The sequence below is a fragment of the Carassius carassius genome, chromosome 6 (assembly GCF_963082965.1).
Source record: "Carassius carassius chromosome 6, fCarCar2.1, whole genome shotgun sequence".
Classification (NCBI taxonomy): Eukaryota; Metazoa; Chordata; class Actinopteri; order Cypriniformes; family Cyprinidae; genus Carassius; species Carassius carassius.
In genome coordinates, this window is record NC_081760.1 from 8,299,349 (window position 1) to 8,319,858 (window position 20,510).

Genomic DNA, 20,510 nt, shown 5'->3' on the forward strand with positions numbered 1-20,510 from the left:
GAAGAAGGTGAGGGTGAATCTAAAAGTAGACAAGGCTAAGAAATTTCGACTGGAGGAAACGAAAAGCTGACCGGAAAACCTTATAAAGTCGGTAAAATGACCTGCCTTCGTTTGTTTGCTCAATCTATATGAAATGGCCAGCCACTGGTTGGTGATGATGATGAACCAGGTGTGCTACCATCTGGCATATCCACTCTCTCTAACAACAAATCGATCCAGTGTGACTCTCAATGCGCTACATGTGAAGGCCATACACATTAATTCCTTATTAAGATTCAGGAAGTGTCTCCTCACTTTTATGTGATTTTATGTTGCAAGGCATTACCGCAGGTTCAGGTTGTCTTTATTATCCAAGAGGGTTTAATTTGTTGTGTGCATATATATATATATATATATATGTGTGTGTGTGTGTGTGTGTGTGTGTGTGTGTGTGTGTGTGTGTGTGTGTGTGTGTGTGTGTGTGTATGTGTGTGTGTGTGTGTGTGTGTGTGTGTGTGTGTGTGTGTGTGTGTGTGTGTGTGTTCAACGGGCACAATTCTAGCGTAAGCGTCACATTACAATTTTGAGAATTACATTATTAAATTATTTTAGAATTTAGAACCTGTCAATATGTCAGTTTATCTTGTCTTTTTTTTTTTGAGTTATCATAAAAGTTTTAGAATAAAATGAAACTATATTTAAAAGCACCTAAATTTATCCCGTAACGTCATTATGGGACTGTCATTTTCACATACTTTATTCGTAGGTTTTAAGAGATCTGCTACCATCTACTGGTCACTTTTACAACCAAACAGCAGAGGCTTGAATCTGAAAGCGTTTCCTTAATTCAAGCTCTGGACTGGATCCAAATAAGAATAAACGGAACTATTTTTCTATGACTCAAATTAATGTATTATATTGATTGATATTTTTAGTTAATAACTAATAAATTATTAATAATTTATTAGTTATATAGCGTTACATTTAATTGATCATTAAATGTATTAATTTATTATTAGGCTAACGGTCATTCACATTCTTCAAATCGTATTATTATTATTAATAGAGAGAGAGCATAACTACTTCAAACAAATACAGTATATATTGCAGTGAATGTATCTGACAGACTTGTCCATACGTAGCCTATTTAGTGGTCAATGTCTTTCAACATCAGCACATAAACTGACAGTTTCCTTTCAGTACCATGGACAGCGCCATGGTGCTGCTTATTGCACGATAGTACTGTACTGTGGACATTACATAAATCAAAGTAGCCTACAATTCATCTAATGTAAGGTCAAAAGCAATCTGCTTCTTAATTCTGTTTTGGTCACGAGATTTATAATAGCAATATGGCATGCGAAAATTAGGATGTCATATAAAATTAATACTAACAGTAAGAGACTATTTGTAGACTACTGTTCTCCAACTTTATGTCTACATCAAGTAACAACATGAGACAACATGATCATGGTATCAGAACAAATAATGTACATTTCCTCATGAAAAAGCCAGGCGCGGGATGATGACGACTACAATGACTAGGCAGTGGTACGTCCAATGAGAGCATTGAACTGTGATTTTGGAAATAGTTGTGGGTGTCCATATCAGTGGTGAAAACATTAAAATGTATTGCTACCAAAATTTATTAATCGTCTTTACTAGATCAAACATAAAGGCTTGTGGTCGCCAAGGGGAACCATCGACCAATCCATATTGGATATAAAAACCGGCTCCTATTTGCAATCTGCATCTGAAAACGATAATTCTCCATTGCCATGATAACTCATGCGAATTTTTCATGGGGAGTAGTCGACTATCGGCGTGAAGATGGCTACGCTATTCAGGGCCGCGGAGACCGAATGAAACGAGCGCTTTCATGAAGAGATTGGGTGTTGGAGACTTCATCAGAGCATGCCATGCAAGACAGCATATCAACGATTCACGATAACATGACATGGATAAACATCCGTGGTATGTTTTATTTCTAGATCTCCAGGTGCAGTTGTCTCAGTTTTCAAGTTGGTTCCAGGAGACATTTTATAAAACATAGAAAACCCGTTAGCGCCCTAGCAAGCATAAGAACGCTCTGAAATGTTTTAAATTGTGAATAATTTATGCTAACGTTTTTATCATATATATAGAGCTAATATGATCAATCGAAAATGTGTTTTCAGTGCGTTTTTAGAACCTCACTACCGCCGTTTTGCAACAAGACTATGTTTCAAACAGGCAGGGCGCCAGAAATAGGCTTATTCAACAAAATAGACACAAGCTTAATACAAGTGACCACAACACAAACCTTTTACAAGCAAAGGTGAACGACTTCAGAACTGGACAGCATCCATGCATCCATTGTACTGTTAACAGCACAATTCATGCATAATAATAACTGTGCATTCTTTACACTTAAATTAAACATTAAATGAACACATCACAATCTAAGTGTTTATGTAATGGATTAAATACAGCCTAATACAAACCTCCCCTGCTCTCCCTCAAGGAAAAAACTTTCTCTCTCTGACTCTCAAAGTGCCTTCCTTCAGTTTTAAAACTGTAGTGCATACTTTTTGGTAGTTGGTAAATAATCCGTTGTTGGCACATATTAAGTTTAAAAGAAGGCGAACAAGTTCTACATTTTTAATCGTTACTGATGTTTTGCGTCAACAGCAACCAAAACCAAAAATGTGAATTCCTTAGTTGTTACTCCAGACCTTAACAAGTTTTGTCAGCTGAGACATGCAAATTGTGTAGTGTATAGGCCTCCAGAAGCATGCTTGAAAAGCGCTGCTTGCTCCCAACTTCTCTTTTAGGACGGAAAAATGACACTTACTTCAATTGGCTTCACAGGTTCATAATTAATCAACCAAACGCGCAGCTGTTCGGGAAGAATCGTGGAGTGTTGCTATCGGTCTGAGCAATGGCCGCTCCAAGAAGAATTCATCTCACCGCACTCTCAAGCAATGCACACTTTCCTCTTCCCACCGTCCCCAATGCCAGTGACCAAGCTGTCAACCAAGGTTTACCTGCGCCGAGGCCAGCGGTTGGATCGGCCCCATCCGCGCATCCTCCAACAAGAGTGGAATTAAAACTCTTCGAATCGGACGAACAACGCTGCCCGGAGTTTAGCTACCCAGATTTAATCAGCGCAAAAGTAAACAAATATTGACATTGAAGTATTTTCTAAATTTCATACTTGTTATGGAAATCTTGTTTTTAGGCATTTTAAGGATAATTTCAGCACTGCTTGGAAGTATGCATGAACAAAATATAAATGCTTTTGAGTTTTCTATTAAATAATTTTCAATCACTAATCATTCTTGGAATTTAGAAAATTAGAATATTTGATTCATTATTGTGAGCAACTGACATCGACAATGTTTACATACAAGTGGTGACATTTGATATGTAATATTTATTCTTTTCGAACTCCTGCCAAAATGTTGCTGTGAATTCAGCAACCTTAATGTGTATTTTATCAATAATTAGTTAAAAAATAACTTTAATTGCTTTTTTGCAAGTATAGTTGGCAAATTTGGCTGCAAGTCCTTCAGGATTAAACCAGTTCTGGACATTAGGAATGATTTAGGAAAATCATGGTCTTATTTTCTCATTTTAAGGAAACCACTAAAAAAAAGAAACTACAAACATTAGAAGAGGTGTCAGAGGGCAAGGAGAGAGATGAACTGAAGGGGCTTGCAAAAAAGTTTGAAGAAAAATATGTGAGTATGAATTTTGCCAAGATTATATTTCTAGGTTCTCCATAGTGTTGTTAGTTCTGTAGAGTCAAATACATTTCAGAGGTCAAAATGCAAGTGCAGATTTACATCCAGATATCCAGATCTTAATTACACTGCACTTGTATATAATTTGACAGGGTAAAGTAAATGCGTGTGTGTTTTTAAGCTATACATGAGTAGCCACCATTTTCTTATTTAGGGTGGAGCTGGCAAAAGAAAAAAAGACAGATTACAGGACCTGGTGGATATGGGCTTTGGTTATGATGACTCTGATTCATTTATTGACAACGCTGAGGCTGTCAGTTCAGGCCAGATGATAAATACAGTTTTATCAGGTTATTCCCTTTATAGAACACATGAATGTTTTACTCAAGTCTTATTTTTCTCTGCTGCCACTGCATGCCGCAGTATGATGAGCTCGTCCCAGCTTGTCTCACCACCAGATATGGAGGCTTCTACATCAACTCTGGAACTTGGCAGTTCCGGCCAGCCTCTGATGAGGGAGAGGAGAACGAGAATGATTTTGAGGACAGTGGTTTTAAACCTAAGGTGTGCAAACACATTTGAAGTCCCTTCCACCTTTTTTTTTTTCTACAAAAACATCAGATATTGCCAGCTTGTTGTGTACAGTTTCTGCTGGCTTATGCAAAAGATTTTCCAATATATGTACATATATTGATTCATATATTTAGTATGATTCCTTTCTCAGAAACGAAAGCTTAAGCAAGGAAAAGACAAGAAAATTAGGAAGAAAAAGCGAGAGGAAGACATGCTTGCTAAGAAGGGAGAGGAGGAATCCAGGAAGAGGTTTTTGCTGCTGCAGAGATTAATTTAGTTTTACTGTTAAGAAAACATTATTTTTTCATGACATCCTTTAGGAATAAGCTTTTCACTGACTTTTTCTTAAATACCCTCATTGTTTGCTTTTTCATTAATCTGGTTTCTATCTTAGCACCCCACCAGACAAATCATCTGCAAAGAAGAAGAAAAACAAGAGACCACTAAGTATCAATAAGATGCTGAAGAAGTTCCATAAGGACAAGTTTCAGCAGCTGCAGATGTTCAACGCTACAGAGAGAGATTTGCATGCTCTCAGTGACACTCTTCTCATTATACAAGCAGAGGTTCAAGAACCACCCATTTCAGCCGACCCTCTTCTCACACTCATTGGTTCTGCCAGTGCAGACGACCTCCTTCAAGCAGTCAAAGCAGCAGAGCAAGACTTCGATGGACTCTTGGGGGAGCCACAGAACGTCTGCTCTCCAAGCTTCGAAGATAACGGAGATGCTCTGGTAGTGTCCGTTGATGAGAAACCCCACACATTACTTCCCGATGGCCTTCCACCTACACTAGAGCAACGCATTAAAGAAGTTTCACAGGTATTGTTAGCTTTTACAAGGATTAGACAAGAGTTTGCAAGAATATGTGACTTATTCTCATACACTACTCATTTTGTTCTGTAGGCTGTCAGGAAAATTGAAGGACAAAACAAGCTGGAGATTTTGTCTTCAGAATTCAACAGTGTTCTACTAGAGTAAGTTACATTACACTTATTATAAAATAGGTAACATTTTGCAAAGCATATTATTTTTCTATGGTGATTGTATTATAATTAAATGTATTATCTTATATTGATTCCTTCACTGTGTGTCTCTTTGTTTGTTCAGTGTGGAGGTGAACTATAAACTAAGTGGAAAAGTAAGATCCAGAATCTTCTCATACTTGGCATCACAGATGTCCTGTAGCAAAGGCACTCTGGTCAAAAGAGCCAAAAGACTCCAAAGTCTCCAACAGGTCTGTGTGCGCACAAAACTGCACGGCACTTCAGCATAGCAAACATCACCAACTCATCAAAAACCCACTTAAAACTATTTTCAAGCATGCATTAAATTGATAAAGAGTGACAAAGACATTTCTAATGTCCCAAAAGATTTCTATTTCAAATAAATGTCATTCTTTTTATTTTTTTCATTCAAATAGTTAACCATTATTTGAAATTGTAATAAGGTTTCACACTATGACTGTTTTTACTGTATTTTGGATCAAATAAATGCAGCCTTGGTGAGCATAAGAGACAAAAACATAAAAAAAATCTTACTGATGTGTGTGTAACTGAAATCCACTTTAATGTCTAAGTTTAATGTGTGTGTGTTATCAGGATGAACAGCTGCGGGAGCTGCTGAAGAAGCTGGAGAATGCGGTTGGCAGGTCCATGCCAGAACAGATCACCCGTTTCCAGAATCACTGCCAAGCTCACTCTGAAGCCAGAGCTGCCAAGTAATCAGTCATTTTTAATGCATGCAACCTCTATCACTTTCACTGTATCACTGTACATTTACTGATGTTTTAATTGATATGCAGTTTTATTTTAATTAGAATGCAACTTTGATGTATTTGTTGTTCTTGTGTTTTAAGACTCGAGGCTGGGAAAGAGAGGGTAATTGATGGATCTGATGAGGAAGTAGAGGAGAGGAGTGGAAAACGAGTGTTTGGGCCTCGCAAGAGGTTCAGATGGAATGAAGAGATCAGGTCAGGTCTCTTGAGTGTGTGATCTAATGGATACCAGATCTCTTCATAAAATCAAATATCATTTAAGTAAGCGCTGTTACCAATGAACCAATTTCACTGTTTCAACTTTTCCAGGGAGTTGCTCTTTGAGATTGTGAATTTGAAGATGATTATTTATGACTTGGAGTCGCCTGCATGCTCTAGTTTGGAAGAATATCTGAAAGTATTCCTAGAGGCTGATGTTAAACCACTTTGGCCTAAAGGATGGATGCAATCTAGGTATATAAAGCAAATCATTAATAATCTGAAATTTTGGATATGTAAGTGAAATCTCTAGGGCCTAGTTAACTTGGTCATAATTGAAAATGACAAGTAATGGACAATAAACATTTACAAGTCACAATGTCCCTTTGTTCTGTGGATTTCTATTGCTCTTAAACACTAAAAGCTGATTTTTCAGCATCATCCAGTCTTAAGTATCACATGATCCTTCAGAGAGTTGTCTAATATGCTGATTTGGTGCTCAAGAAACATTTAAATTTTTTAATCAGTGTTGAAAACAGCTGTGCTGCTTAATATTTTTGTGGAAACATTGATTTTTGAATAGAGAGTTCAAATAAACAGCATTTGTTCTATATCTTTTCCTGTCACTTTTAATGAATGCATTATTGTTGTATAAAAGTATACATTTCTTAAAAAAATCACTTAGCAGATCATAAAAAACAACCATCAGTGTTCGGTCCTTATTAGGTAGGAAAACTTTTGTACATAAGACAGTATGAAATGGTTATAAAAAGGGTAATTGTTGTTAATAACTTCCTGAATTTCTGTCATGTTCTCAATAGGATTCTGCTTATAGAAACCCGAAAAGCACATGGCCATATCACCGGTGTTGTGTAAGAATGCTTTTACACTACTACACACTTCCTAGATATTTAACCAATCCTTCTGAAAAAAATGGTTCATTATTAACAATTATAATTATATTATTTCACATGTTATAAAACAAATGGAACCCTCCTAGGTAAATACTTTAAACTTAAAAGTGTAAATAAATTTCCCTTTTTATTCATTTTACAGGGCAAGGAAGAAGCCAATGGGTACAACAAAACTAAAAAAGGTATGTAAGAAAAATGAAAATGAAATCCCAGTCTTCAAGTACTGTTCTACATGTTGCATTCTTTAGAAAAATATAGTTGGATGTCTGTTTCCACACCTTGCTCTTTCCACTGTGTAATGCTCAGTTCAGCACCACCCCTGAGGACATTAACAATAACCCAGAAACCCAGGGCCCTCCAGGACTGAAACGCAAGCGTCTGAGTGTACCTGCGAGCATGCAACCTGAAGCCATGCTGAGCACCACTGCCAAAACGCCATCAAACACACAAACCTCTGCCATCTTCTTCACCCACCCATCTAATCAGAGCCACAAAGAAGGTAACAAGATTGAGCACCACCATCCCAGCACTCAGAGAAGTCCGGTGAATGCAGAGCGGGCAGGATCAGTCCAGATTATGTGGAACAAGTCTGCTATGGAATCAGATTCAAAGCGGCTCCAGGTTGGAGAGAGGGCGGCTCACAAACTGACGCTGGTGGCGCCACCGTCAGATGCTGCTCAGGGTGACTGTCCATCGGTGGTGCAGGGAGTGGCCAGGCTGCTCACAACCACCTCAGTGGGTGACACTCCTGTTTCCATGGCAGCAGTAAGTCATTTAAAAGAAAAATACAAGACACATATTGGTTACTATTAGATGTGGCTCATCACATGAATTGCAGTGTCATACAAATCTTAGACCTAAATATTTAATACAATTATTTTTTTTTGTCCAGTGTGGGATATTACATTGAGTATGACAATTTTTTTTTTGTAGTACCATTTTGTAGTGCCATTAATGAATTAATAAATTTGTATTATTGTGTATATAATTATATCCTGATCCTAATAACTTTAACTTATGCTAGCTTATCAGGCAAATTTGGTGGCATGCTAACTGTCAACTAACTGAAAACACAGTTAGTTTGTCCACTTATCTGTAATAATGTGATAATGTGTGTGTGTTTGTATATTGTAACGATAAAAACTCCATAAAAACGGTAAGACTCCACCGGCCTCGCTCTGTTCCCACGTCTCTCGGCCCCACCCCACTCTTCACATACCCCCATCGCCCCTCGCAGGCCGCGGGGGTACCCTCGAGACTAAACACAAACTAAAACCCAGGCCTGGTCCTCTCTCGTCCTTCACTGTTGTCGCTCCAGTTTTATATCCTTCCATCTCCTCCGTGGGACTCGAGACCGGTGGGTCAAGCAGGTGTCGCTCATCTCCAATCACTCCACCGGCCTCGCTCTGTTCCCACGTCTCTCGGCCCCGCCCCACTCGTCACATATATATACACACAAACTGTATACACACACTCACTGGCCACTTTATTAGGTACACCTTGTTAGTACCGGGTTAGTCCCCCTTTTTCCTTCAGAACTGCCTTAATTCTTCGTGACATAGATTCAACAAGGTGTTGGAAACATTCCTCAGAGATTTTGGTCCATATTGACATGATAGCATCACGCAGTTGCTGCAGATTTGTGGGCTGCACATCCATGATGCGAATCTCCCGTTCCACCACATCCCAAAGCTGCTCTATTGGATTGAGATCTGGTGACTGCGGAGGCCATTTGAGTAAAGTGTCATGTAACTCACTGTCATGTTCAAGAAACCAGTCTGAGATGATTTGAGCTTTGTGACATGGTGCATTATCCTGCTGGAAGAAGCCATCAGAAGACCGGTACACTGTAGTCATAAAGGGATGGACATGATCAGCAACAATACTCAGGTAGGCTGTGGCGTTTAAACAATGCTCAATAGGTACTAAGAGGCCCAAAGTGTGCCAAGAAAATATCCCCCACACCATTACACCAGCACCACCAGCCTGAACCGTTGAGACAAGACAGGATGGATCCAAGCTTTTTTTTCTTTATGCCAAATTCTGACCCTACCATCTGAATGTCGCAGCAGAAGTCGAGACTCATCAGACCAGGCAACATTTTTCCAATCTTCTATTGTCCAATTTTGGTGAGCCTGTAGCCTCCATTTTCTGTTCTTAGCTTACAGGGGCGACACCCGATGTAGTCTTCTGCTGCTGTAGCTCATCTGCTTCAGGGTTCAACATGTATTGCAATCAGAGATGGTATTGTGCATACCTTGGTTGTAACGAGCAGTTATTTGAGTTACTGTTGCCTTTCTATCATCTCTAACCTGTCTGCTCATTCTCTTCTGACATCAACAAGGCATTTTCCTCCACACAACTGCTGCTCACTGGATATTTTCAGACCATTCTGTGTAAACCCTAGAGATGGTTGTGTGTGAAAATCCCAGTAGATCAGCAGTTTTTGAAATACTCAGACCAGCCTGTCTGGCACCAACAACCATTCCACGTTCAAAGTCACTTAAATCTCCTTTCTTCCCCATTCTGATGCTCAGTTTGAACTTCAGCAAGTGGTCTTCACCACATCTAGATGCCTAAATGCACTGAGCTGCTGCCATGTGATTGACTGGTTAGCAATGTGTGTTACCAAGCAACTGAACAGGTGAACCTAATAAAGTGTGCATTTTGTCTCTTTATACTCACCAAGGCTGCATTTATTTGACCAAAAATATGTGAGACTATGATTTTAAAAATAGACACTGTTTGCCGAGATTTATTTTATAAATTCTTTAATTGTATAGAAAGTTCTATAAGTTATAAGTTCTATAAGTTAAAAAACTATAAACATTTATAAATATCTTCACTGTCGTTTTTTGATCAATATTATGCATATATTATTATACCAAGCACTCTCCCAAAAAGTTCAGTCAATTACTTTGGATTTGTCTGAAGCACTGAGGTTTTATTTATAGCTGGACTGAATAATACTTACATTTTTCTTTGCTTGTATTTCAGGCAGCTGGAGAAATCTCCAGTGGGAACCCAGCGCTTCCCACCCCTTCTCTATCACTCCTTCCATCTTCCTACCCCACCACAGTACAGCCGGGTGTCTTACCGAGCTTTGCCCCCTTGCATGCTCTCCCGTTCCCTGGGCTCAGCCATGGCACCATACTTCCTGGACAGCCTCAGGCCTGCAAAGGAGCTGTTTTTCCTGGCCCAGCACCTGGACCTTTCCAATATGGTCTGGCACACGGTGAGCAGATATTGATCCTGAAAATAACAGTGTAAACTTGGTAAGCATCATCTCTTTGTTTAAAGGTAAAGTGTGTTATTTATGCTCCAACTGCTGAACAAAACTCTATTGATTCCAAAGAGGTTTTCTCTTCCTGAACCATTTTAGCATTTCAAATAACACACTTCACATTTAACTACATACAGGTGCTTAATAAATTCATAATTTTTGTCTCGTATACACCGAAGAATTTGTACTCTTGTCTTTGTGTGCATTGGATAGAATGGATGAGCTGAAGCCCAACTCTGGTGTCATGTGTAAAGCACTTTGCTCCATCACTGTAATGTTGCATTTGTCATCCTGGGGTTTTCTTCTTCTTCCTCCTCTCTTTCCTATTTCAGGTAACTCCATGCTGTGCTCTAGCACAGTTCATCTTCTGTCTGTCCCTGTTTCCTCTCCTGCTCCTCTTCATTCTTTAACACCATGGCTCTTTGGTTTAGGTAAATTCACACACCTTTGGGAAAGCTCACAGGGACAGTTGAAACACATTACATTGTTCATTGTTTTCATCTTAATTGTGGCTGCACAATATATTACATTATCTTAATGTTTGCTTGCATTATGCATTTCTTTGGTCATGCTTTTTCTTTAGCTGACTGTTTTGACCAGTATTGCATGCCTACATTGAGTTCTCTGATAGTCTTGATTTTTAGTTTAGCTGATCGTCTCAACTATTTCATATAGTAAATATTAAGATACATTTTTTGTTGTTATTGTTGATAAGTACAAGGTACACAATTTTGTTTAATAGTAAACCATTAATTTAATTTTAAGGTTTTTCTTTTTTGACATCATACACTAGACTGTGTTATAGTTTTGTAGTGTTTTAAAATCAACATTAAATCGAAATGGACTACATTTACTTATGATAAATTTTTTATATCTTGTATAATACATGTTCCTGGTTTTATTGTGCCTCATTTATTTTCCAAATCGATTAATTCATTGAATGAAATTAGATCCTGGCATATTTTAAATCATCAAAAGTTCTTTATGCCAAATTATGGAAGTTAAATGGTTCATGAGTGTCATTTCATGTTGATTGGTTAAATTAAGCGAGCATCACATTGAACAATCACATCAATGTCATTTTGGGAGATAAAATAAAATGTTGTTTTTATGACACAGATGGAAGCCAGATCCACACAGATTGTCTAAATGCTCGGAGAAAACTTCATTAATGGCCATTAGAATGGAACAAAAGCCAGTTGTTACCTACAGCAAAATTTGCCACTTTTCCAAAGATCATGAAGATGGAGCTGATATGATCAAACATGGACAATTATAAAACAATTAGGAAACATTTTGTTTGTATATTTTAGAAATCAAAACTCAACTGATCAAGAATGGGTATAAGGATTATAATGTAATTATTTTTCTACAGTAATAAGATTATAATTTGGATGATATGACCAGCCATGTGACCTGTAATGCACTTAGTTTAAGGCAGATACTTGAGTGAATTTGTCTGTTGTTACCTTTTCACTTGCCATTTTTCTCTCTCTCAGAGGTGATCTACCAGTAAAGATCCACAATCCTAACCTATTTATGAAATAAAATGAACAACAATGAATTCCAGGTAGTGTGGGATTCCACACTACAGCATTATTTTCAAGTACATGTTTGCAAAGAAAATATAAAGTAACTCTGAATCTGTTGTACTATTCAAAGTCCGAGATTGCACATTGTCTTGTTTTGTTGTTGTTGTTGGACTGGGTAATTAAAATGATGCCAGTGTTATGATCTCAGGGCTGAGTTATTGAGTAATGCTCCAAAATATGTAGAAACCATGAACCTGCTTTTGATTTTGAACATACTGATAAATGGCTTTGAAAAAAAATATATTTGAATGTAACGTGGAAAATTAAGTTTCCTTAAGTATTATATTGTTAACATTGTGTTGTGGGCGTGGGCGTGGGCTGGGGTGAGTCAGTTTTTTTTTTTAACTCTAGCAGAAATTGTGTCGTAGTCTTTTTCCCCTACATTTTTTGCACATATTAATGTACAGTGAACACTATGTAAAGCCTCATTTCATATCTATACAAAGTTGGAAAAAAAGTTCGGCAAAACTGGTGCTGTTGTTTAATTACCTCTATTACAGCCTGTATATATGTGTTCTCTGCTGAAGACACAATCTGTGGTACTGAAGAATTTTGTTTAATACAGCTGTAGTTGGTTTTTACCACGTTATTCCTTTTTAATCATATTACTTCCAGTTAAACGTTAACATGTACAGCTGTTAAAAACTAAAAAGTACTATTATTTGGCCTCTCTGGAACTATCCACTAGCTGCAACATTCTAACAAAATGAACTGCTGTGAAGAGTGAATTTAAGATGAACACCGAGCCGAGACAGATAATGAACAAAAGATTGACTCGTTCACGAGTCAAGAACCGGTTGCATCGGTTTTCGGATCACCAGTGCTTCTTTCGGACAGTTCGATTCAATAAACTGGTTGAAGAAAACGGTTCAACGGTTCTTTTGCGCTCGACGTAATGGCGTCATTGGCGATGATTGCCCTTGATTCAAGCCTTCAGTTTACCCGCGCTCATAACACTAGCACAGAATCAGTTCAGAATCAATCACCAAAAGAATCAGTTCGGTTCAGATGCTCAGTGTCAGTCTGCTTCACGCTGAATCACACATGCGCAGTATCATCAGCTCCTCGGTTCTCGAATCAGACACGTCTGACAGAAACGGTTCTTGACTCGTGAACGAGTCATTATCTGTCTCGGCCCGGTGTTCATCTTCAGTTCTCTCTTCACAGCAGTTCAGTCAGTGTACTGTTTGAGTACATGAATTACTCCGGGATATTGGTTTGTTTTAACTCAGAGGGAGTGCCAGCCACATTAAAAAAGTTAACAGCTTAAGTCATTTGTGGATTAATGCGTATTGGAGACGCGAATCGTTTAAAACGATTCAGTTCGATTTGGTGAACTGGTTCAAAAAGATCCGGTTACATCGAATGATTCATTCACGAACCGGATATCACAAACGGCTTTGTTTTGAACTCTCTCTCACAACAGACACGGAAGAGAAGACAATGCTGAATAAAGTAGTAGTTTTTGCTATTTTTGGACCAAAATGTATTTTCGATGGTTCAACAAATTCTAACTGACCCTCTGATGTCACATGGACTAACGTTACTTTGATGATGTTTTTCTTACCTTTCTGGACATGGACAGTATACCATTCACACAGCTTCAATGGAGGGACTGAGAGCTCTCGGACTAAATCTAAAATATCTTAAACTGTGTCCCAAAGATGAACGGAGGTCTCACGAGTTTGGACCAACATGAGGGTAAGTTATTAATGACATAATTTTAATATTTGGGTGAACTATCTCTTTAATGAACAGCGACCAGAAATTTGTCTAGGCCACTAATGTTCGAACTTACAGTGTTAATGGAGTTCAAGCTGCACCTTTTTCTGTGTGGACTACAGAGATTTGTGCACAAAGAACAAGAAGCTATTGTTCTCCGAGTCACCCTCAGACTATTAGGCTTTTATCTCTCTTCGTATTGGCTATAAACGTTCCATTGCCAAAGTACACTCTGATATCACCTGTACACTCCACACGCCTTTCACACACTCAAAGGTCGGAGAGTCTGTTTCAGCTTCTGAAAGCAGTATGAAGGTGTACATTACGCTCTGCCTGAGCGTGTATTTATGCGAAGCTCTGGTGGAGAGTAACCCTGATTTAATCCTGGAGGACAAAGATGTTCTAGTGCTGACAAAAAGCAATTTCGAATGGGCTCTTAAACAGCACAACCAGCTATTGGTCCATTTCTGTGAGTATATCTTCTTGCATGTGTGTTTTTATGGCATTCCTGTCATAAATCCAGTTCTGTGAGGTGACAAATCAATATTTCAAATCAAAGTAAAAACATTAACAGTACTTTTTTTTTGTCAATGTAATGCTTGTTTTTCTTTATTGAGACCCCTCAGATTGTTTCCCTGAGATTTCAACATCTATTTCAAAGATGAATAATGCTGGTGTTGGTTGAATCTCAGGGCTGGTAAATCTCAAGGGCTTGGAAAGATGCTAGTTTGGTCTTCACAAGAAATGAACCATGAGCTATCACCATTGTGCCTTTTAGCAAATCATTTAACCTAAGGGGGGTTGTTTGTGGGTTTGGATGAAAACATCTGCTGAATGACTATTTACTTACTAATGAAGCCACAGTGTATAAAGAAGACAAACTAAAGTCAGCACGTCTGGGACCACTATAAAATAAACTTATACATTTTATGGTGCGTATTTGCAACAAGGAGTAAACTGTTGCAGCTTTTACTTGTACCTGCTGTAGATGCCCCTGTTTCCGGCCAGTCCCTTGGCTCCATCCTTGAGTTTAGAGAAGCAGCCGGTGCGCTGAAGCAAGCAGAGTCTGATGTGAGACTGGGAGGAGTGGATGTGAAAAAGGAAAAAGATCTTGCTGCCTCCCTTAATGTCACAACAATACCATCACTACGGCTGTACCTGTCTGGAAACAAGAATAATCCAGTGTACTGTCCAGGTAATGTTGAAATATGACAAGATTATGTCCTTTTTTACTGACCATTGTGCCTTTCCAAACTTGAATATAGGGATGCATCCCTTTAGGATCATATTCCATAAATGTTTGTTGTGTGATTCCATCCCCAGATCTTAAGAGCTCTGCCGCAATCCTGACATGGCTTAAAAGAAGAAAAGGGCTGAGCGCTGATATCATCAGCGATCTCACACAGTTGGAAAAATTTGTAGAAGAAGAGGCGCTTGTGGTGCTTGGTTTATTTAAGGTAATTTGGTAATTTTTTTTTAGTGAATCTTTTCCAGTTATTTTCAGTAAAAAAAAAATGCTTCACAGCGATGAATAATCTCTCTCTCTCTCTCTCTAAAAAAGTGTGTGTTCAAAGAAGTCCTAAGTTATTATGTATGAAAAAAAAAACTAAATATGTTTTCTCAACCTGTTGTTCAGTAGTTTTTTACTGTTTAAATATTAATTGACACTTTAAAGTGCCTATATAAAATAAAAATAAAAAACAAAGCATTAAACCATCTTACCAAATGTTTAGCAAATTTGATTAAAGTATTTTGAAAGAAACCATTCAAATGAAGGATCCATTGATGAATCAGTCATAACTAAAGATGTTTTAAAGCATGTGGACATTTATTTTGACAAATTATTTCAAAAGAACAAGTTTAATTGAAGGATAAATAACTCAAAGATCTTTTATTGCATTGTTGTATTAGCCACAGTTTTTAATGATGATCATACACTACAGGATCTTGAGGAAGGCATAGTGAAAGTGTTTTATGAAACAGCCGCTGACATCGCAGACCTGACCTTTGGAGTAACAGGAAATGATGAGATCTTCAGCAAGTATAAGATCAGTGGAGATACCGTTCTCCTCATCAGAAAGGTACGAATTTCACTTAACATTTCCCCCATATATATATGAAAAGTCCCAAAAACAAGAATAAGCTGCCTTCTTTTTACAGCACATTATGAAATGTCTCTCACCCATGTCTATCATTCCTTTTAGTCTAAACCTGACAAGCAGTTTGAGATGGGAAGCAGCACAGTGAAGACGGATCTTGTTCAGTTTATCAGACTGTATGAGATAGAACTTGTGACCGAGTACAATGGCGAGGTAATTGTATATATTATGTATGTTTTAATATATAGGCATTAGGACATATAATAGATGTATAGAAATAAACAAACCCTTTTCCTTTTCCTCCCAGACAGCATCCAAGATCCTGAACTCAGTGGTGCTGAACCATTTCCTTCTGTTTATTAATAAGACTGAGGAAGGATTTGAAGAGATATACCTTGCTTTTAAAACCACTGCGGAAAAACTCAGAGGGAAGGTCAGTACATTTGACAAAACCAAACCAAACAATAGCAATACCAATGGAATATAGTGTATTACTATTATGATATTGGTGGATGCTAGTAGTGAAGCCTTTCTGTTTTCTTTAAACTCTATCTTTAGGTTCTGTTTGTGATGATTGATGTGAGTGAGCCACGGAATGGCCGTGTTATGGAGTATTTCCGTGTGAGATCAGAAGAAGTGCCTCAGATCCGTATGGTCAATTTATCAGACAACGTTCAATACCAGCTGCCTTCTGATAAGTTTGACACACAGACTCTTTTAGAGTTCTGCCTAAAATACCTGGAAGGGAAAGCAAAGGTGAGTATCTTGTTTTTTTTATTGTTTTTTTTTTATCTTTTGTCTTATCTTTTTAAATTAACAAATAATAGTAATTAAAATTAAAACAATTACTAAAATAGAAATTAAGATATTTTTTACATTTATAAAAAAAACTATTATATACACAAAGTTTTTATTATAATATTCAAAGCTCAAATATCTTTGTTATATATAGCCTAAACTGCAGAGCGAGTCAATTCCTGAAAACTGGGACACACAGCCAGTGAAAGAGCTGGTTGGGATGAACTTTGAATTGGTGGCCTTCAACCATTACAAAAATGTCATTGTCTTGTTCTGTAAGTACCTCAGATTTTAAAATCAAGCTTCAACTTGATATCACGGGTCTGTGTGTCTTGTCTTAGATTAGCTGTTTTGTTTATTAAGTATGATTGTACCTCTTTATTCTGACATTTCCATTTTGAACAAATGTACACTGAATTTCAATAGATGCACCTTGGAGCAGCGAAAGTCGTGCTCTGTTTCCATTGTGGGAAGAGCTTGCTGAACACTTTCGTGAAAATGAAGATGTTGTTGTTGCCAAGATTGATGTTACTGCAAATGATGTAAACATTCATCTAAGGGAAAAATACCCATCCATCAAATTCTTTCCTGCCGTTTATTCAGAGAGGGTAAGCAATCTCTTACAATTAATGGTTTTACGTTGCTCTGCATATTTCAGATCTTATATTGACTGGAAATCCCAATTTAGGACAGCCACATTACTGTGTTAGCCTTTGGGCTAAAGAAATTAGTTATGCTTGTATTGTATTGTTTAGGAGTACAGTCCATGAGTATTTTGTAATCATCGTACTAAAATATTTGCCAGGTCGTGCCATATTCTGGCAAGAGGAAGCTGAAGCCTATTGTAACATTTATGAAAAAAGAGATTGAAAAAGCCAAAACGGACAAAGCCAAGGTAAGAGATCACACTCTCACATTAATAGACATGGATTGTATTAATTATGCACGCTCACACTGTATCTACTACAGGAGGAGGAACGGAGGAAGAAATATCTGAATGAACAGAAGGCTGCCGTGAAAGAGGAACTCTAATCACTCACTGTAATCACAAGAACTAAAGCGGTTTTATTGATTTCTTCAAAACTAACATTAACTCTTTCCAGTATATATATATATATATATTTTTTTTTTTTTTGTAATCATGAATGTAACAAGTATTTTCAATATGTACATGTGTGAAATCAAGACGCTATAGTTACAGCACTGGCTGGCTGGTTACCCACTGATACCATGTTTAGGATATATTATTTTTCTGTACAGTATAAGCAACTACAATCCACTTTTTTTTTCAAAAGACAATTGACAAACACACACTTAATTTTCACTAGAGGGAGCCTCTGTTCCAAAGTGCTGCCTACACCCTAAACTGATCATTGCAACTTCATATTAAAATTAAAACAACTTGCAGGTCTCTGAGGGCTATATGTTGTAATATGAGCTTTTTCAAAGCACATATGGATTCCAGTCAAGGAATATGACTGGTAAATCCCAGGGTTCAAATTACTCTGTTCTTTATCAAGAGCACTGCAATACGTATACACAAACACATGTGGGAGTATAAAGTTTTTTGGGTTTGAATATCGTTACACCCCTAGTCAATACAGCTAAAGAAACACAAAATATGTAGCCACAGTGAGAGACAATTTTTCATGTAGAATGATGACACAGTTCATTTGTTTAATAAAATGAGAACTGAATGATAACTCTGCCTATATATACTCACATCACTCAATCCAGAAATATCTTTTTAGCACCAGGTACTGTAATTACAAATATCTCCTTAACTTAAACTCCTTAAAAAAAGAAAAGAAAAAGGTGTGTTATGACACAGCATTGGCCTCACCTCAGGAATGACCATCTGTATATTGTCATATTCAGGTTTTGATGGCAGACTTACAGCATGAAGGAGGAACCTTTACCTGATCCCAAAAAATAAACCTAAAGTTACAGACTGTATGTGAGAGAGATTGCGTGACCTCTTAAATAGATCAGGTTCAGTAAACTCTAAAATCCTTTAATTGGGAAAACACTAATACTTGACAAGCACATTGATCTACAGAAGTGTAAGTCGAGGCCAGCCTTTTTGATCTGAAATTGCAACGTATACATAAAACATGCTGTAATCTTGTCTGATGTCATGTTGGGATTTTGTATTTAGAAGTACAATACCAAAATATAACCAAAGTTGAGTTTAAATGTTTAAGCCTGTTTGATGAAAAAGAAGCCTTGTAAATCAATCAACCTCTTAGTGTACATGCATTACTACCTTAAAGAGAAAAAAAATAAATAAATTGGACCATAAATCACTCACCCTCCTGTCATCCTAGGTGTCTTTCAAACAAATCCAGTTAGAGTAAAAAAAAAAAAAAAATGTTTGCTCTTTCAAACTGTTTAATGGCATTCGACAGTGCATCAGTCCTAAATAAGTGAGATAAAAAGCGCCCATCCTTAATAAAAATTCTCACATGGCTCCGGGGGGTTAACAAAGGCCTCCTGTAGCGAATCAATGCATTTTTGTAAGAAAAATAACCATATTTAAAATGTAATAATCAATTTAATCTAACTTGCGCTCACAGTTGTACATGGAAGCAGCTCCGGGAAATGACATACGAGGTCAGCTTTGAGCATGCGCTGCTCAGAAGTGATGAACATGGAAGGGCAGGGGAGAGTTCAAAACAAAACAAGTCACTAATTAAAAAGTACAAAGAAGAATTCTGTAAAGAAGAATGTTAGCTGATTTCGATATAAGCCAAGAGGAGACTGGTTTTCCTTTGCTAAAGTAAGGACACTTTGCTTCATTTGCTCCTGTTAACAAACATTGGTTTTCATGAGACTCACCAGCGCATGTGTAATGCTGGCCTCAAACGTCCTCCTTGTTATTCCGTGTAAAACTGTTGGCGCAAGCTACATTAAAGTGATTATTACATTTGAAAATGGATATTATTTCTTCCGAAAACATAACTATTCGATACAGGAGGCCTTTGTTCACACCTCCAGAGCAGTGGGAGACATTTATTTTATGACAGGGCGCTTTTAATTTCACTTCTTTTGGCTAATGCACTGCAACACCTGCTGAGACTCATTAAACAGCTTGAAAGATTAAAGAAGGTAAACTTCAACAGATTTCCCCTGCTCCGGGAGTAGTGAGCAAAGAACCATGAGAATACATGAACACAGTTCTTTCACTGAGCTCACTTCTAATGAGCCGATTATCTGAATCAGGTGTGTGCAAAATATGCAGAGCTGGGGGGCATGAGGACTGGAATTGAAAACCGCTGGAGTAGAGTACCACTTGTTGTTTGTTGTTTCTCAGATCACAAATGCAGACATGGTTTTATGTTTACACGGTGTGTAAAAACACAGTATAAATCATTATAATCCGTAATTATGTCCCCAATGGATGCAGCAAATGCCTCGTTTGTAATGGGTTTTATTGTTTTTGTCTGGTCTCACCGGTGTTCTGACTGGGACACGCATCACATTATGGCAAGGGGTGTAACAAATCCGTCACACGCTTGAGGCATTCGGCCAATCACAATGCACTGGATAGCTGGCCAATCAGAGCACACCTCACTTTTTAGACCGATGAGTAAAAAACAACTTGTTTCAAAAAGGCTGGGCATAGAAGAGAAACTAATGTACAGTATGTGGAAAATAATGTGTTTTTGAACCTTAAACAGCATAAACCTTTAATTAAACCAAATACACAAAATAAATGTTCTTTATACGACCCCTTTAACAGTTCTGGACAGATTTTGTAGAAAATATTCTTCGCTGAACAATCATGATATAATCATTGTTTGATTTTTCACATTTCAGCTACTGGTTCATAGTGAAAGGAACATTTCACT

General features: G+C 37.6%; 2 protein-coding genes across 2 annotated transcripts; both read left to right on the plus strand.

Annotated features, from left to right (window-relative positions):
- The first annotated feature begins 1,561 nt into the window (after positions 1-1,561).
- Positions 1,562-12,332, plus strand: LOC132142332 (ubinuclein-1-like). The gene is made up of 17 exons (XM_059552128.1): positions 1,562-1,953; positions 2,830-3,133; positions 3,919-4,017; positions 4,128-4,268; positions 4,429-4,526; positions 4,672-5,098; positions 5,183-5,253; positions 5,387-5,513; positions 5,878-5,996; positions 6,135-6,248; positions 6,363-6,506; positions 7,073-7,123; positions 7,308-7,347; positions 7,472-7,930; positions 10,163-10,400; positions 10,781-10,879; positions 11,568-12,332. The coding sequence occupies exons 2-17, from the start codon at positions 2,900-2,902 to the stop codon at positions 11,618-11,620; spliced, it is 2,514 nt and encodes an 837-aa protein (XP_059408111.1). The 5' UTR covers positions 1,562-1,953; positions 2,830-2,899; the 3' UTR covers positions 11,621-12,332.
- A 1,480-nt stretch (positions 12,333-13,812) lies between these two features.
- Positions 13,813-17,772, plus strand: zgc:136472 (uncharacterized protein LOC678514 homolog). Its single transcript, XM_059551516.1, has 11 exons — positions 13,813-14,231; positions 14,751-14,957; positions 15,086-15,219; positions 15,706-15,843; positions 15,967-16,074; positions 16,169-16,294; positions 16,420-16,617; positions 16,814-16,934; positions 17,086-17,267; positions 17,465-17,554; positions 17,629-17,772. The coding sequence occupies exons 1-11, from the start codon at positions 14,072-14,074 to the stop codon at positions 17,689-17,691; spliced, it is 1,527 nt and encodes a 508-aa protein (XP_059407499.1). The 5' UTR covers positions 13,813-14,071; the 3' UTR covers positions 17,692-17,772.
- Positions 17,773-20,510: the final 2,738 nt, after the last annotated feature.

Bases quoted from the DNA above. Each gene is read 5' to 3' on its own strand.
- LOC132142332 (XM_059552128.1), top strand. From the start codon at position 2,900: ATGGCCGCTCCAAGAAGAATTCATCTCACCGCACTCTCAAGCAATGCA. The intron at 4,018-4,127 runs GTCAGTTCAGGC...TGCATGCCGCAG, and splicing joins TTATTGACAACGCTGAGGCT to TATGATGAGCTCGTCCCAGC. The intron at 6,507-7,072 runs GTATATAAAGCA...TGTTCTCAATAG, and splicing joins AAAGGATGGATGCAATCTAG to GATTCTGCTTATAGAAACCC.
- zgc:136472 (XM_059551516.1), top strand. From the start codon at position 14,072: ATGAAGGTGTACATTACGCTCTGCCTGAGCGTGTATTTATGCGAAGCT. The intron at 15,220-15,705 runs GTAATTTGGTAA...CATACACTACAG, and splicing joins TGGTGCTTGGTTTATTTAAG to GATCTTGAGGAAGGCATAGT. The intron at 16,295-16,419 runs GTCAGTACATTT...CTCTATCTTTAG, and splicing joins CGGAAAAACTCAGAGGGAAG to GTTCTGTTTGTGATGATTGA.